A 17,495-nucleotide genomic window follows, 5' to 3' on the forward strand; every position below is an offset into this window, starting at 1 on the left:
GAAAACTGAATCATATCTGACTCAATGGAATGACTATGCAGTTAGTTCTCAAAGTCCAGTCACAAAGGACCAATGGCTGGTAACAGACTGTGGTGGAAGGACAGAAAGTCTGAAAACAATTTTCCTGTGGTTTTGTTATTTCCTATTTGTACCACTCATGCTTCCATTAATGTCTAAGAAGAGGCTCACAATTGGTACTTTATTCCTCCCAGCAAGTCTGAGAGGTAAGGAAATGCTTCAGAAAATTCAGGAAATTCTTCAGAAAAGATGAAAAGTAAAAATTTCCAAAATACTGGAATTATGTTAGATACATTAATCCAATATTCAGGAAAAAAAGAATGACCATTTATTAAGGAACGTGGTCACTTCTACTGCAAGTGCTGGAACTTGTGTAACTGAAGAGTCTAAATTACATCAAAAATTATGCAAATAAGTTCTGAAGTTCAGGTATTTGAAGATATATGGTATCCAAGTACTTAGAAATGGTGTGGTTTAGGCTTGCTTTTCTTAGTGTGTTGCCACAGTGCTGTGGTACCAAACTCAAGACAGTAGAATGTTAAAAATATTATGTTACATAACTCCATCTGATTTCTCTGGAAATCGTATCGAAGTATTTTAAAATACCTTGTGATACTACAATATTTTGGGAGGCTTAAATGTCTTAGAAATTCTATCCTTAATGCTTTTTGGAAAGTAATTTTCAATATTCATATGGTAATTTAGATTAATTTGCCTAAATCAAAAATAAAAAAAATGTAAACATTGTGCTGGTTAAATGAAAAGTGCCAGTATCCTTCCTCTGTATGTAAATGTTCAGGATTTTTTTTTTTTTTTTTTTTTTTACTAGATCAAATATCTTCCAAGGCAGATTGTTTTAGAGTATTTCAGCATTTTAATTCTTTCCTAAGAAGTTGTTATTAGTGCTATGGCAGTTTTATAAACTTTGCTTTTGACTGGTTGTTTTAATTAAAATAATCTTGTTCACTGTCATTTTAGCTAGAACATGTGGTTCTAATTTACGTGGACCAAGTGGGATTATTACATCACCAAATTATCCAGTTCAATATGAAGACAACGCACACTGTGTGTGGGTCATTACAACAACTGATCCAGAAAAGGTATGCTTTTTTTTCTTTGTCTTAATTGAAACTCAGGAATTTTTGATCTGTCTTAAAATTATTTCATACGTATTTGAACAGATGTGTGAACCTGCGAGAGTGTGTGTTCATTTAAACATGCAAATGACCAGAAAAGAAATGTTAAGAAAATATCCTGGGATCTAGAGAAGTTAAAAAATATAATAATAATAAAAAAATAAATCATTTTGATATCTGTGAAAATATCCCCCCAGAGTAATAGGTCTCAGTTACAGTTTCTAAATCATAAATGATTTTTAAATGACATACATAAAATCAAAATCAAATCAAAATCACGTATTGCTAAATGAGTTAATGGATTTTTCAAGTTGCATCTTGATATGTAATCATCATTCAATCTCTTCACAACTATGAATGATTTTGCATAAAATAGTGGCCATAGTTCAATGTTCTTATTACATAGTGGAGTACCAAGGCACGTATCATGAAAAACAGACAGAAGTATAAAACTATCACACTGTGGACCATTTTACTGTAGAGCAAGTTCTCTGTGAAGAGAAAAGGTGTTTTTCAGTAACAAACTGAACTGTTGTATTTTATTCAGTATGGCAATTAGAGGTGGCTACTTATGAATTACCTTTGACTTATTTAAGTCATTAAATTTTACAGAAACTATTAAGTCACATAGCATTTTTAAATACGGATAAACACTTAAATATGTAAAGTGTTTGACAAATACATCTACTCCAGTTTATGTTCAGTAGTATGTAGTCTATTTTATTTCGTAAAATGCAATATATATTTTACTTTTAATGTGCAATTAAATTTTCCCCTGTAAATATGTGAAATTTTTATTAAGAGAACAGGCTCTCAGTACCTTAATGAAACAGTTTTGAATAAAAACATCTCTAATGTTTCATTCTAATTTTTCTTCACTTTTCAAAAATATCAATTAAGCATTGTTTTTCATATTCATGGTCAAATGAAGATAGTTACCTGCTCACTGATTGCAAGAGAGTTGAACTATAATAATACAAAAATTGGTACAGACTCTGTGGTGCTATTTATTAAACTGTATAGCATATGTGTTTTCTACAGAGGTTCTGACTTTTTTGTGAAAAGCACCAAACTTTAGCCTACTACAGTAATACATACATTCTATTCATTTTGTACAATATGTCTCTCAATTGATTTAAGATTTTAGTAGGGTAGAGCTCATTGGTGTGGATTAACTTATTGCTCTATTTGATTGACTTGAAAAGGCACTCTAAAGTAGTATTCTGTGGGCAGGCTGATAGTTTATCAGTCACAAGAATGTGCTGAAAAAGCTGCCTACCCAAACTGATCAATTCTTATGTTCAAAATGAAGAGAGATGAATACAAGCTTTCACTGGGGGGGGGGGGAAATCTATTTAATCCAGCTGGTGGAAGCTGGTAAGGAGCATTGCTAACAGACAAATTGAGAATCACAATGTAGGAAAAATTTGTTAAGCTTTAAGGTTTTTAATTTCAAACTATTTATCAGACATGATGGGTAATAGGGAATTAGGAGTATTTTATTAGCCTTGTCTTTTTTATAGCAGTGAAATAGAGGAAGAGCTTTTTCTTCACTTTATGCATCTCAGAAGGATAGATATTTGCTTTAGGACCATGACGACACTGAATGTGCAGTCTTAAAATCAAACATACTTAAGATATCCAGTATCCTCACATACGTTGCTTTCACATCATTTCTACATCATCTTTATTGGTATGCGTCAATACAAATCTAATACATTGAGTTTTCTATCCCCAGATAACTAAATCTAGAGTTAACACATATCCTTTGGGATAAAAGGTATAAAAGAAAGTGCTTTTATTTTGCAGACTATCTTACTCAAATGGAACTCATTTTTCTTTGAAAGAAGTAGTAATAATCTTGCTAGTATTTTGAAACCTGTGAACTTTATTAAAAAAAAAAAAAAAAAAAAATCCATTACAAAAATAATTTCCAGGCTTCCAAAAGAATAAATTGATTTTAAGATGTGCTGAAAGTTGTGCAGAATTTCATCCCTGACTTTTGTTGGAGTTACGAATGACTGACCTCTTGAAATTTGAACGGTGTATTGAAGGTCTGAGCTTATGTTGAGGAGCCTACTATTTTGCCCTTCAGGTTTGAAAATATTTATGAAAATGCTTAGGGTATGTACTTCATTTTATTTTCCAAGAATGTAGACAGTTCATGACATCTTACTGTGTATTTTAAATTAGTTTAGGCTTATTGTAGGAGTGAATTTGTGTCCTTTCTTCTGGTTAGTTTATACATAGCATTTTACAAAATAAAGCACTATTTCCTCTTGCCATGACATTCAGTACAGTGTAAAGAATATCATCTATTTTAAGAGGTGCACTTGCACAAAAGAATGGAATTTAATATGCTGGAATATTTTAAATAATATATATATATATATTTTTTTTTAAATAACATGCAACACTTTACAAACTTGACATTCTGATGCTGGTGAGAGGAGACTATTAAGGAAAATTAAAGCCAGTTTCAACTTCCAGCAGGGACAGTCATGTAGTTGCAGTTCTTAACCAAACATATCAAGATCATTATTACACATTTTTCTAACATTTATTTGCCTTTTGCTTTTCAACACATGATTCTAGATTAACTTTGGTTCGTCTTCTGTTGTATTTCTATTCGTGCTCTGTTTATTTTGAAGCATTGATTTTCCTCCCATACCATTTATTTCTTTCCTCTGGGTCTCACTATTGTAGCTGCTGATCAGCATCCTATTGAATCCTTTATTAGAGCCTTAGTACTTGTACTAAGCTTTATGGTGCCCTTCTGACTGTCTGTCAAGTACACTTTGTAAGTTACACAAATTTTGGGTAACTATGTTTTAGTTGTTCTGTTACGCAGTTTCTCATCTTTTTACAACCAGTTTCTTTGGAGTGCTCTTCTGAGATCTTACTGATCTGTTGCCATTGTATCTTCCTTGTTGTTTTCAGTATATTGCAAGTGTGACTCTATCCCTTACTGTTTAAATTCATTCGTCAGGCTGCACATGTGTGTGTGTGTGTGTGTATATATATATATATATATATATATATATATACACATACACACACTTAATGCCTTGGGTCTCCTGCTGCTTTCACTATTCTGTGGTAATGCTGCTAGATGCAGGGGCTCTGCTTTTAAGCTCGATTGTATATAGGTGGGGCAGAGTTTTATGTTGTTTCAGCAATGACTCCTAGTCTAGTACAATATTTTCCTGACTGACTGGGGTTATGCATAGTAGATGTGACATGAGCTACAATAGTGCTTAGTTTAATGACCTTGTAAGAAGGGTGTTCCAATTACAGGTGGGTTTGTTACTCTTTTTTGTTTGCATTCCTGAATAATACACTATCTCAGCAGTACAAAGCATAGATATTAAGTTAAATCTGTTTGGGCCTAGCAGATTTATTTCTCTTAGTTGCCCAAACTGAAAACCCTGAAACTACAGGGAATAAGGGAAGTGTCACATACACTTATATAGAGCTACGCCCTCAGTGTTTAGAATAAACTTGGCATACACCTTAATATAAGAAGGTATTTCTGATTTATTGCCTTTCAAAGCAGATAGTAGGGGAACTTCAGGAGAACATTCTTACTTGGGAAAAGCTTCCCTCATTCACAGATAGGGAATCCAAATACTGTTAAGCTTGGTTTTGAGACAAATTCTTTTGAGATAACTTATTCTTACAAAGTGCCCTCAAACAGCAGTCTTACTAAGTAGCATATAATAATTTATCTATTTATTTTAATGAGACTATCTTGCTAGTTCATGGATTGGTTCAAAGCTTGTGGTAGCTTAGATCTGATCCATTGCTGATGTCCCTTGTTTTAACTTGTACAAAACATACAATTCCTCAGATTCTTACTTCAGTGTAAATAGGAAGTAATAATTTGCAATGAATTCAGAACCTTTGTGTCAATAGACCAGTGTGCTCCAGTTAAATGGCATTATTGTGCATTGTTTAATATTGGAGTGTTATTTAGAAAGCCTGTTTCTTCAAAGCACTGTTACAGACAAGGGCACCTCTTCTTTCAGTGTCTGGTCAGACCACGCTGCCACAAGTAATAGGATGTCTCACAAGTAATAGGACATGTCTCACATCTACAGCACTTGCAGTCTCATACTGTTCTCTGGCCGGGGTAGGGATATCTTGCTGAGTATCATATATCTCATCTCTACAGAGAGTACCAGAGTGCTGCCATAGTATTGATTTTTCTCTGTAAAGCTGTACTTTTTCTGTACTATGTTTTTTGAGTAGCAAAGACCTTAATCACTAAAAATGTGTAGATCTAAGAACTACTTATGCTACGTGTTTGTTTGTTCTTGACAATATACAGGCTCATACTAGTGCTTTGCTATAATTCTGTTTCATAAATCCCAGTATAGATTAACAGAGTGGAAAAAAGTGAAAGCGTAGTATTGTATATTCTTTTTGTCTTTCACAAAATGTAAACTGAGTTTTGTGCCATTTTTAAAATGTGCTCAGTAGTTTGTGCACATTTGGGGTTTTAAGAAAATACTTGTTACTGTAAAATACTTGGCGAAAAAAAAAAATTACCTTTCCGTTTTGATAAGCTACCTACAAAACAGTTGTACTAAATTAACAAAACATGAGGCTTAACATATAACAGGAACATATTCCTGTTATAGCAAGCCAAAAACAGGTGGTAGTGTATTTTTGTACTATGGAGCAGGGAGATGTTCCCTCTGGTAGGGCATTTTGGCCTCCCTCCACTACATGTCTACATTTAAGATGTATGTACAGCTTTTTAGGCTCCTAACTTACCAACTGAAGTTAAATATGAAAAAATATTCCTGAAAGCATAGAAATGTGGGGTGGGTAGAGATAGGTAGTGTATGTCTGCCTAAAGGAAGTCCCTAAGACTTGGCAAAATTAAAAGTGCTGAACACAGTGCTGAGAAGATCCTTTCCAGTGTAACAGCCCTATATTACTATATCTACCTCTTCCTGTCTTCAGTTTACTAAGTACCTTTGACTTTTGACTTGCTGTAGAGGATGAAATGTTAGCTAGCTCTCCTGTGTATAATGCAGAAGCCTCCTTGGTTATTCATAAAGAAGCAATCCCATACAGGAATATATAATTATACAGGAATACAAATTCCTGTACTTTATGCAAGATGGCTCCCCTGACTTTCATTTAGCTAGGGAAAGCTTTTCCAGCAGTGGAGGAGTATCTGATGATATCACTTATTTCTTGTGCATTCCTGGAAAAGTTACTGCCATTTCACTTTTTGATTCACTCAGCCCCATCTTATGTATAGTCCAATTTCTTTTGTTGACATCTTTTCACACTTACATGGCAGATTTTCATACAGATCATGACAGACATAGGGAAGGATTATTTTAAAGCTGATTGGCAGATGTAATGGTATTGTTCTGATATTTACTGATATGTTGAGATTATTGATATAATCTACTGCAACTCCTTTTTAATTGTTTGCTCCTGAAATTGCATTGATGAAAAAAATGACATAAATGTCTTAATTTTGATATTTGAGCTTGTAGCAGTTTTGATTTCTTTTTAAACACTAATATGGTTCTATGGAGGATTACAATACATTGCATTAATTTAGTATGGATATAAATTATACAGTTTTTCTTACTACAGAGGCATGTGTACATTCTGTATGGTCTTTACTTTTGACCAAAAAAAAAAAAAATGTCCTTAGTTTTGCTTTCAGGATGTCAGCTAGGTCTTCTCTGCCAAGATTTATCTGTGGGGCATGAATTTTATAAGCCTTAGATGGATCAAAGTGTGATACGCTGAGTTAGAAATTGTGATTTAGAGGGAAAAATGGTGTTCTTAGAAAGAAAAATATACATGTGTGCAAATGTCAGGATGGGAAAGCCGAAGAAGGAGAATCAGGATTAAATTTGTTGTGTCGCTGCCTTTGAATTTATAATAAATCACTATTTCAGAAAGACAGTTGTAATATATTATCTATTAATGCACAGCCCAAGACAAACAAATTCACACTCCAAACAGACTAAATGTATGAAAGCATGACAAATTTTTAATTGGCAAGATTAAGTCACATACGTGTGGCTTAGCGGAAACAAAAAAAAAAATCAAGCAAAAAAAAAAAGTCAAGAAAAAAGAAAAACAAGATTTTTCCCTATCAAAAGAGGGCAATATGGAATAATTTCAATATGATGTGTTTGCCCTGTATCTGCATAGGTAAAAATTATGCAAATCCATTACTGTCACTATTTTGTTGAAGAATCACCATAGCGAAAATCATTTGTATTTGATTGTATCATAGATTGAATGGTCTGTAAAATTAGTTATTATTTTAATGTATTTCTTACAAAGTATAACCAGACTATTCCTCTTTGTATCTGTTTATTTGATAGTTAAAACAACTCCATTATGAAACAATACAAAATAATTAAGCAAACATGTAGTATGTAAGCCTGCCTTTATTTATTTATTTATTTATTTATTTAGAGTCACAGTTGCTAGAGGTAGTCTTTAAAGGTTAAAAAGTTCATTGTCCCCCATTTTTTTCTTAGAGGAATTTATCTGGTGAGCGTATCTTTAGAACCCCCACTTATGAATTTAAACAGGCCAGCTTTGTTCATAGGTCTCATACTTAATTACTTGATATTGTGGAAATTCCTGGGTAAATGTTGAGAGGCTTTTTTTTTTTTTTTTTTTCTTCCCTCCAACATTTGCTTCCTCTTTCTCTGGTAAGATGCTTTTTTTTTTTTTTCTTCTGCCTCAATTTCATCTTTTGTGCTGTATTGATTACCACCAATTAATTTGTTACCTTTAATCTTTTTTTTTTTTTTCACTTCGTATCTGTCTTCTTCTTTCTTAAAATACACGAATTTAAATATATCGTCCTAATGGTTTTCATGGTTTAAATTTATCCCACAAAAACAGTAAATGAGGTAGTCAGATGATTTTTTTTTTTTTTTTTTCCTGTGTCGCTACTTCCTGAGGTTTGCATGGGTCCACCTCTCAAGCCTCTTAAGGTCCTTCTGGATAGCATTCCTGTAATTGGAGTACTATTCAGCATAAGAACATACCAGTTGGTGTACTGACTTACTATTTCACAAAAATGTATACATTTAATTTATTTAATAGTGAAATGATTTCAGGCAAGTGTGGTGGTTTTACCATGCTGGGCAGCTAAACCCCACAACCACTCTCTCACTCCCCCTCCTTTAGATGAGGAGGGGGAGAAGTAAAGCAAAGAACAACTCACGGGTTGAGATAAGGATAATTTAATTAAAGGGAAATAATTATAATAATTAAATAAAGACTACTATGAACTAAACAATTTAACTAAGGGGAAATAAAAAGGGAAAGGGGAAAAGGGAGGGGAAAAGGAAAAATAAAAAGAAGGGAGGAAAACAAACAAACAAAATAAATGAAGGCTATATGGAAGTGCAGAGGAAAGAAACTACTCTCTACTTCCCACAAATGAGCGATGATTGACCACGTCCTTTAAGCAAGGCCTCAACGCACGCAGCCGGTGTTCGAGAGGAGGACCGACGTCTTCTCAACGAGAGCCCACCCCTCCCCTCTTCTTCCTGTTTCCACCTTTTATTGCTGAGTGTGACACCACATGGTATGGAATATCCCTTTGATTGGTTTAGGTCAGCTGCCCTAGTGATGTTTCTCTCCTCACTTTTTGCCCACCCCTAGGAGGGTTAGAGAAAGGCCCAATGCTGTGCCACTGCTGCTCAGCAGTAGACACAACACTGGTGTGATAACCCTGCTGTTCCAGCTACAAGTACAGAGTACGGCACTGTATGGGCTGCTGCCGGGAAAGTTAACATTCCAGCCAGACCCAGTACAGCAAGTTTATCAAATGGAGTATCAATTGGATTTCTAAAGCCATAGGTGAATATCCATTGAATATATGTAAATGTAAGATGCTTTCTTAAGTATTTTGTGTTCACAAATTACAGAGAGCAAATCAACATATTTGTTATGACTTGTGCAGTCACAGATGAAAAATAAATAGCTGAATATTTTACCTGCATAATCCCACAGTATGTACATATAGTGACATAAAGTCATTACTGTTCTCCCCTTTTAATTCAGAATATTTTCTGACAGGAAGATCTCATAACAGAGCATGTATTAGATGAGAATGTTCTTCCACTGTTTAAAAATAAATCCTCCAATTAAATTTCGGCATACTTACCTTATTTTTGTTTGTCCTATAGTTTAGTTCTATTTAAAATTTTTTCCCTGTTCTCTTTGTGGGAACTGTCAAACACTATCAATGCATAAACACAGGATATCAAAATTTATGTATTTTTTTTCCCTTGAGGTTGAAAATGTCTGCAGCTATTGATAGTATATCTGATCTGACAATATCCTTGGATGACATACATATACATGTATATGTGTATGTAAACACCAAATATACATTTGTGTATGCATATACAATAGATTGACATATATTATGTTCATATATGTGTGTGTACATATACAACCAACACATGTGTGTGTGAGATACATATATATATGTATCTCAGGTTTACCTATAGAAATTATCTTTGTGCAGACCCTATGCATCTCACATGTTCTGCTCAAGGAGATCAGTGCTAACATAGAAATTTATGTACTTACAGTTCTTGGTTATGTTTGTTTACCTTTTCCTTAAGGTGCAGATGGTCAAAGTTTCTTTTGCTTGATACTCACTGTTTGTATTCTTTTAAATCTTTTCTTGAGTAACGTTTTCTACTGGGGAAATGCCAGCTGAACATTTATAGGTAAACGATAGGAAATTCTAAGAAATTCACATACTACATAGTAAAGAATATACGCAGAGAAAGATCATCAGAGTTTTAAAGTAGATTAGTATTTTCTAAAAATTATTTATGATCCCTTTCAGTCTTCTTTAGCAATACTATAGATCTGGTATTTGGCATCACTGCAAATAGAAGCCTCCAGGTATTTACATAATAAATTACAGTCAGCACTTCATTTAATTAACTCACTTTGGTGTATTACTGAATAGGAGCTTCATATTACAAGTAAAGAGGCATTGGGGAAAATAGTAAATGGAGGATCAAATCATCACATGTACATTAAGATGTACAGATCTTCGATTTCAGGAAGATGTAAAAGAGGAAGGATAGAGGTAATTGTACTTAATGGAATTTTTACTTAGTACGAAAAATAAAATAGGGTTTGCAGTAAGTTATTACAGAATAAAAGGTTTTCTAAGTGCTGTGAGGCATAAATGGCACTTCAGTTAGTTTAATAGCTGAGAAGCAGCATGGGAAAAACAAGTTGCAAGAGTGTACTTTGTGGCCTGTGTTAATTCCTCTATAATTTAAAGCCTTTAAGTGCCCTGCCTAAATTAGTTTTACTTCTTTAGCATCTTTCTAACTTCAAAGTAAACACCTCAAAGGTTATTGTATCCCACTTCAGATCAAATTTGCTTCCTGGCTCTCGTTAAGTAAAGAAAAACTTGAAAGATCAAGAGTGACTATGGCAGGTGGTCATAGATCAGTTAATAACTTATTGTGCTCATTTTTGTTCTTCTCCATCAGGTTTACCCAGTGTGCTTTTTTATTACACTTAAAAATAATAATAAAAAAAAATTATTATTTTTTTTAAACTCTGGACATCAAATTCCAAATGTCCAAATGTATAACCTGGACAAAATATCAATTATAGCAGATCCCACTGTATATCAATGACTAGCACTGCAAAGTCATGGTAGAACAAGTAAGTGCAAGATGAAACACGTAAGAAATTCTGGCCATGTATTAAGCAAAGTACTGTGCTCTCAACACTCATTTACTATAGGAAAAAGTCAATAACTTCAAAACAAAGAACTTGTATTGCACAAGATACTGAAAATTTTGACAGACCACTCAAGAAGAGGTGATAGACACAGGAGGTGAAGTGACGATATTCTGATTTGTCACCCATACTCATGAAAATACGAGTATGAGCCTTTTTCAGTGACAGACTTTTAATGGGTCATTAATGTTGTTAATTTCATGCTTGTCTATATGACAAAATTCCAGATTTTACTGAGGATGATGTTATGACTAATACAGACACAAAAAGTCTCATGGAAATTCCAAAACTATAGTTATTCTGTTTGGTCAGCTGTTGCCAAGTAGAATATTTAATTTTTTTTTTTTTTTCCTGCCTTTCATGGAATCTGGGAATTAATTTGGAGCATCTTGTTTCTATACACAGCTAGTTTTATTTTTTCTTCACAAGTTGTTATTGAAACATTTCATTGCATCAGTATAATAAACTTTGTGTATAAAAACACTTGTTACGATTTACTGCAAGTTCTTAGGCTATATGTAATGGAGAAATCCAAAATGCTATTTCAGACTTCTCATATGATCAAATTATTACCTCAAGGAAATCTGACCTTGATCAAATAATTACAAAATCAAATCTTTAACTGTTCTGGATCATGTATTAGATCACCTCTTGTTTCATAGTTGTAATCTATTTTCTTTCACCTTCCATGTTATGGAATAAGATATATTTAATCTACAGATGATTTTTATCATTTGTAATTGTAACTTGTAACCTAAAACTTGTCTTTCCCAGTGTGTTTTAAGACCTCCATAGATGTTCACATTTACAGAATTTAATAAATGATGAGATCACAAAGCAATATATGGATTTGGTCTCGAGAGGATAACAATGTGGAACAACCTTTTCTTGATAACCAGTTATAAATTGTTTAAGGGGTTAATATAGATATGCTGTATACACATTTTCACTCTCAGAAGTCTTCTCTTTCTACCTTTCATCATGTCCCAGAGCTGTAGTAATGTCTGCAGGAGATAAAGCAGATTACAAAGCAGCTGATGCACATGCCCAGAGAGGGAGCAATGGGACAAGCTCCCTTCGGAAGGAGGGATGGTGAAGATGCTTCTATTTCTGGACATAGAGAGGCATTTCACTTCTTCCATCTGTGTTGCCGAGAAAAGAGAAAACGGAACATTGCAGTTAGTTTTCTATTTGAACAGTAAAATCATGCCTTTTGAGTTTTCTATGCCTTTCAAAAAAAGTAATCTCCCATTACAATGGTCATCCCTTTCCTTTCCAGGTGGCAGATTAGTAGAATGAGACTTCCCAGCTTGGTCTCCTCTTCCTCCCTGTAGGCGGTAAACTTCATCACTATGACACACACACATATAAACACACACACACATATATATGCATATATAAATTTAATATATATATATGTATTTATATATAATATATATTTAGCCCAGTGAAGAGCTCAGTATTTTAAATGTCATTACTGGAACATAATTTATTACTAAACTTTCTGAAATATCCACAAGCAAAAATCTTACCTGTGTGCCATCATAGAGCATTCAGAACTGAAGTGAGGTGTGAACAGGAGCTTCATGGCAGGAATAGTATGTAGGTGGCTGTAGTTCTGAAAGATTAAAATGGAGAACAGCTCATTACAGTAGAGATTATTTATTTCTGCCTAAGGAGGAAAACATCCTAGGAGGAGTTTGTTCTTAATCAGTTCATATTTCAAATTTCTTACTGAAATTGGTGGAAGAAAGTAACAGGCCATGTATAAGATAGAAAGTTTGTAAGCCATGTAATTATGAAATTTACATATTCTCAGAACTTCATCAAGATTGTTACTGTTCTCTTGTGGCCATTCTGTTTTGAAAGGCATAGGGCCTGTTGTCATGGCCTTGACAGACTCTGAATGGAGAATTTCTTTCATGCAGATTTTTACCCTTTACTACTTTTAGAAGTAGTTTTTCTTGTAAGTAACAGTCACCCTACTTATTTATTAGTATAAATACCTGGAATCAGAATGATTCTCAAGGAGAGAAAAGTCTAATTTATTACTCCATTCAAAATTCAGAAGTTTCTGGATGGCAAATCTTTTATTTTTTTTTTTTATTATTATTAAAGCTGAGAAAACATGCTGTCTGTCTACCCTGGGTTCACATGGAGATCTTGCAGAAACTTCCATCTGCAGAGCACCAGCATAGACTCAGAGGGTGGGAAGATAAGAGAAAGGGAGATAGGACAACATCCAAGTGTTGCCTCCAGTTGTCCTAGGAGAATAAATTAGGCTCTGTTTACATTAACATTAGAAGTGCAGTGCAACAAAAGCAGCTTTATAGTGCAAAACAGTTGGTGCTGTGGGCCTGGGGTCCATACTAGGTATATTTTCAGGGTTTTTATTATGGACTAGTTCTAATTTGAATCTATCTGGAAAACACCTTCCAGTTCGGTTTCATCCAAAAGGAACTCAGTTTGTCTTCTCTGACATTGCTGTGTGGCACAAACTAAAGCACAGTAAGTAGAGATACACAGAGATTCTTTTGGAATTGCACCCCTGGTCAAAATGCTGATGTGAATGCATTTTTAATCTTCTCATGCAACTATCACAAAACACAGAGAAAGCTGCCAGCTGTACACACCTTGTGCATGCAGGATGGGATCAATTCCATGGCTAAACAATGAATGCTCAGAAAGGTCTGTTAAGATTTTTTTTTTTAATTTCCTTTAAATTCAAACAAATCCAACCTGATAAAGCAGTTTGGATGGCTGTCTATTGCTCAGGGTATTGCCTGTAATGAGCATTTTCTTGTTATCTATTAGCTGTTTGTCAGTTGTTTGTCATTTGTTTGTTTCACTTGGCCTGTTCAGCCTGGAGAAGAGGAGGCTGAGGGGGGACCTCATCGCGGTCTACAACTTCCTCGCGAGGGGGAGTGGAGAGGCAGGTGACCTATTCTCTGTAAACACCAGTGATAGGACCCGTGGGAATGGTGTTAAGCTGAGGGAGGGGAAGTTTAGGCTGGACATCAGGAAGAGGTTCTTCACCGAGAGGGTGGTTGCACACTGGAACAGGCTCCCCAGGAAAGTAGTCACTGCACCAAGCCTGTCTGAATTTAAGAAGCGATTGGACTGTGCACTTAGTCACATGGTCTAAACTTTTGGGCAGACCTGTGTGGTGCCAGGAGTTGGACTTGATGATCTTTATGGGTCCCTTCCAACTCAGGATATTCTAGGGTTCTTCTGAGGCAAAGAAAGCAGTTGTGCAGAGTATGCAAGCAGGCAGAGTATGTGATGTTTTAATTCAGTCTTTCACAGAGTTAATACAATTCCAAGCACTGTTCTGTGTTATTAGACTGTCAAGTCAACAGCTTCCTGAATGATCCTTCTTTTTAATCCTATCTTAGGTATTTTGAAATATTTTGATGTCTGTATTGTATTTCTCTGTAATCAGGTGTTTTTTGTTTTTGTTTTTGTTTTTCTCTCCCCTAATTTTAAACAGATTGACTGGTAAATTATTTTTACCTTGTACTATCTTTCAGAAGGTGTTTCATGCATGCTATTACACACGTGTAATTCTATGTGCATAACACTAAATGCTTACCAATATGTACATATATGTATTTATTAGCCACTTATTACCTCCTTAGGATCAATAATGTTCCTGCTGTTACCTGATCTGAATGGAAAATACATACTGATTTTATTTTTTTTTTTATCAAATAGCATATACAATGTTTGTTCTAGGTTACTTATTTTCTTTAATGCTCATTCAAATAATAATTAGTAAACAAGCTAATAGCTATTTCCACTTGAAGTGAGCAGTTGGACTATTATGTTTCCAAGGTAATTGGTTAGCTTCTCCCCAAAACTCGCAGCTACTGCACTCTGCAAAATATCATTGACTTCCACTGTTTCGTTCTGCACAATTTAGTTCCATCAAGAACAAGTCAAGATATGAGACTGATGGTATATTTTTGCACTAGAGATACACCTATGTAGATTAACAGTGCATTCTTCTGGTTATCGCTTTTAAAAATGGACTGTCCGTATGTTATTCAATACTCTTAGAACTAGATGTGCACAGGCAGTCTAAAGACTCGGTTTCCCATCAGAGAAATCTCTAGGGTCATCTGAGATTCTCTAAGTTCTTCTGCTTTGCCTCCAGGTGTGTATCTAGAAAGGCATAAATTTCCTATAGATCAAGTTCTATCTACAAGACCATGAATACATGTCTGATACCTTAAACCATCTCAGCGTGAGATGTTTAATTGTAGGGAAACTTGCTGAGCTATCAGTGCTTAAGCTTCATGTATTGCCAGGGGAGGCTACACAGCAGCTTCAGCTAGCTGCCAATCAGGTGAATAGTGCGTTTAGCTAAATTAACATCAGTGAGATTTTAGATACCTAAAGCACCTTTGAACACCAACAGGTGAACATCTTCATATAGGTGTTCTAGAGTTCATTTCAGATACTTCACAGGATAACAGAATGGTTAAGTTGGAAGGAACCTTAAAAATCACCTAATTCCAGCCCCCCTGCCATGGGCAGGGACACCTCCCACTAGACCAGGTTGCTCAAAGCCCCATCCAGCCTGGCCTTGAGCACCTCAGGGATGGGGCAGATGCTTCAAGGAGTACTTCCTGGCCTCCTTGTGCTTCAGAAAATTGTGGGTATCTCACTGATCCTGTAACTTCAGGAAATGTATGGTATCTTACACTTTCAAATGACACTAGCTGTGTATTTAGATTTATACTGAATCCCATCCTCATTAGTGATTTCTGAAACATGGCTCTGATCACTTCAAATATACATGTACAGCTATATACTTCCTATTTAAATGAGGTAGAAGAATCATAACTGAGACCTTTTGTGTGTATCTCGTTTCTGTTGTGGAATACTTTCAGTTTGAATAATATTCAGACAATCAGTAACACTTGCTCGGTCATTTTTGCGTTTGCTTCTTTTTGTCACTTTATAAATCGTGAATAGGTGTATCTCTTGATAGCTGTTCCAAAGATATTCACTGAAGAATTCTATTATAATGTTCTATTAATTTGTTGTTTGTTGCTTTTTTTTTTTTTCAATTTGTATTGCAACTATGTTGATAAGACACTGTTTTCAGCAAAATTATGTTCAATCCATGTTCTTTTAATTAGATCAATCAAAATCTAATTCATGAATTGGATTTAAAATAATGTGTTAAAATAACAAGGGAGTTGGTATCTATTGCACCACTAGATTTTTAGTAATTTAGTATAACCACTTGAATTATAGTAAACTTTATAACCTAATTGTACCTGCTGTGAGTCGGGGGTTGGACTAGATGACTTCAGGAGATCCTTTAAAACCTTAGTGATTCTCTGATTAGCCAACTGTTTTCAACATGTATGTTGAAAACATTAATGTGTTCGTGTACATATTTCACATTTTTCTCTATGACTGGGCATTCATATGATTGGACATAAGAACTATCAAGCTTATCTTCATGGCATTTTAAGTAAAACAGTGAGATTATAGACAATTTTAAAGAATTTACAGGTTTTCACTTAAGCACTGTACAATGTTAATTTTGACTACTAAAGATACTTGATTATGCAAGCAAAATTTTGCATATGAAGTTCCACAGAAGTATTTTATAGGTGCTGTTAAAAATAACATTTAACAATAAAAATGTGGCATTATTCAGGAACTGTGATGCTTACCTGATAAATATCTAACAAAGGCTGGTTTTCCACTAGAATTTATACTTTCACGTGGCTATTCTCCTCATTCAAGCACTTAAGAAATGAGATTTTAAAAATCAAGATTATCTTTAGGATCCTTTTTTTTTTTTTTTTTTCCTAGAAAGAAGTAGTAACGTTTAATGATTTTATCTTCAAAAAGGCCAAGAAAAATAAATTGAGATTCTATTTGAGAAAAATATGACAGCTTTAATAGACATGAGCACTATTTAGAGATATGATTTAAATATTAATTGTCTTTAACTTTGGGTTTCAGTTAGGAAATGTCATCATATTGGCATCAAATTACAGTCATAATATTTTTGACTGACATTATTCCAGCATACTGTTTTTTCATGTTTTTTCATCCACATGAAGCAAAATTAATCCTATTCACCTTCAAGAAATAACCTTCCTCCTTATTCTTCATGAGTAAGACAATGAAATCATTTCCATGGTTGCAGTAGCAGCAATCTAGTAATAGCTTTCAACAAGGGCAATGATACTTTGTTTGTTTATTTTACTGTTTATTCTTTATAAATCTCTGTGGACATTAGAAGGTAAACACTGACAGAATTATACTGATCAGATGCTTTTTTTTCCCACACTCGCTTTGTAGTAATCAGAATTCAGAAAACGTGTAATTATTTTTACAAATTAATCTTCTACCTTCTGAAGGCATGTTGAAATCTGAAGTTCCCGTTCCTGCAATTGGGAATGATTGTAAGTGGGATCTTGTCAGACCTGCCTGGTCTGACAGAAAACTGATTAGTCTATATGTGCCTTGTAATTCAGTGAATTGTCCTTTTGATGGCAGTTATACAACAGTATGCTCACATAC

At 34.4% G+C, this 17,495-nt stretch overlaps 1 protein-coding gene across 1 annotated transcript in view; it reads left to right on the forward strand.

Moving 5' to 3' along the window:
- Positions 1–17,495, forward strand: part of CSMD1 (CUB and Sushi multiple domains 1) — a 1,186,176-nt gene that overhangs the window by 815,161 nt on the left and 353,520 nt on the right. Inside the window, exon 10 of the mRNA XM_084516291.1 lies at positions 997–1,118. Coding sequence (XP_084372417.1) covers positions 997–1,118 — 122 coding nt within the window. The remainder of the gene's footprint in view (positions 1–996; positions 1,119–17,495) is intronic.

This window comes from Aythya ferina, assembly GCF_964211825.1.
Source record: "Aythya ferina genome assembly, chromosome: 3".
NCBI classification, from domain to species: Eukaryota; Metazoa; Chordata; class Aves; order Anseriformes; family Anatidae; genus Aythya; species Aythya ferina.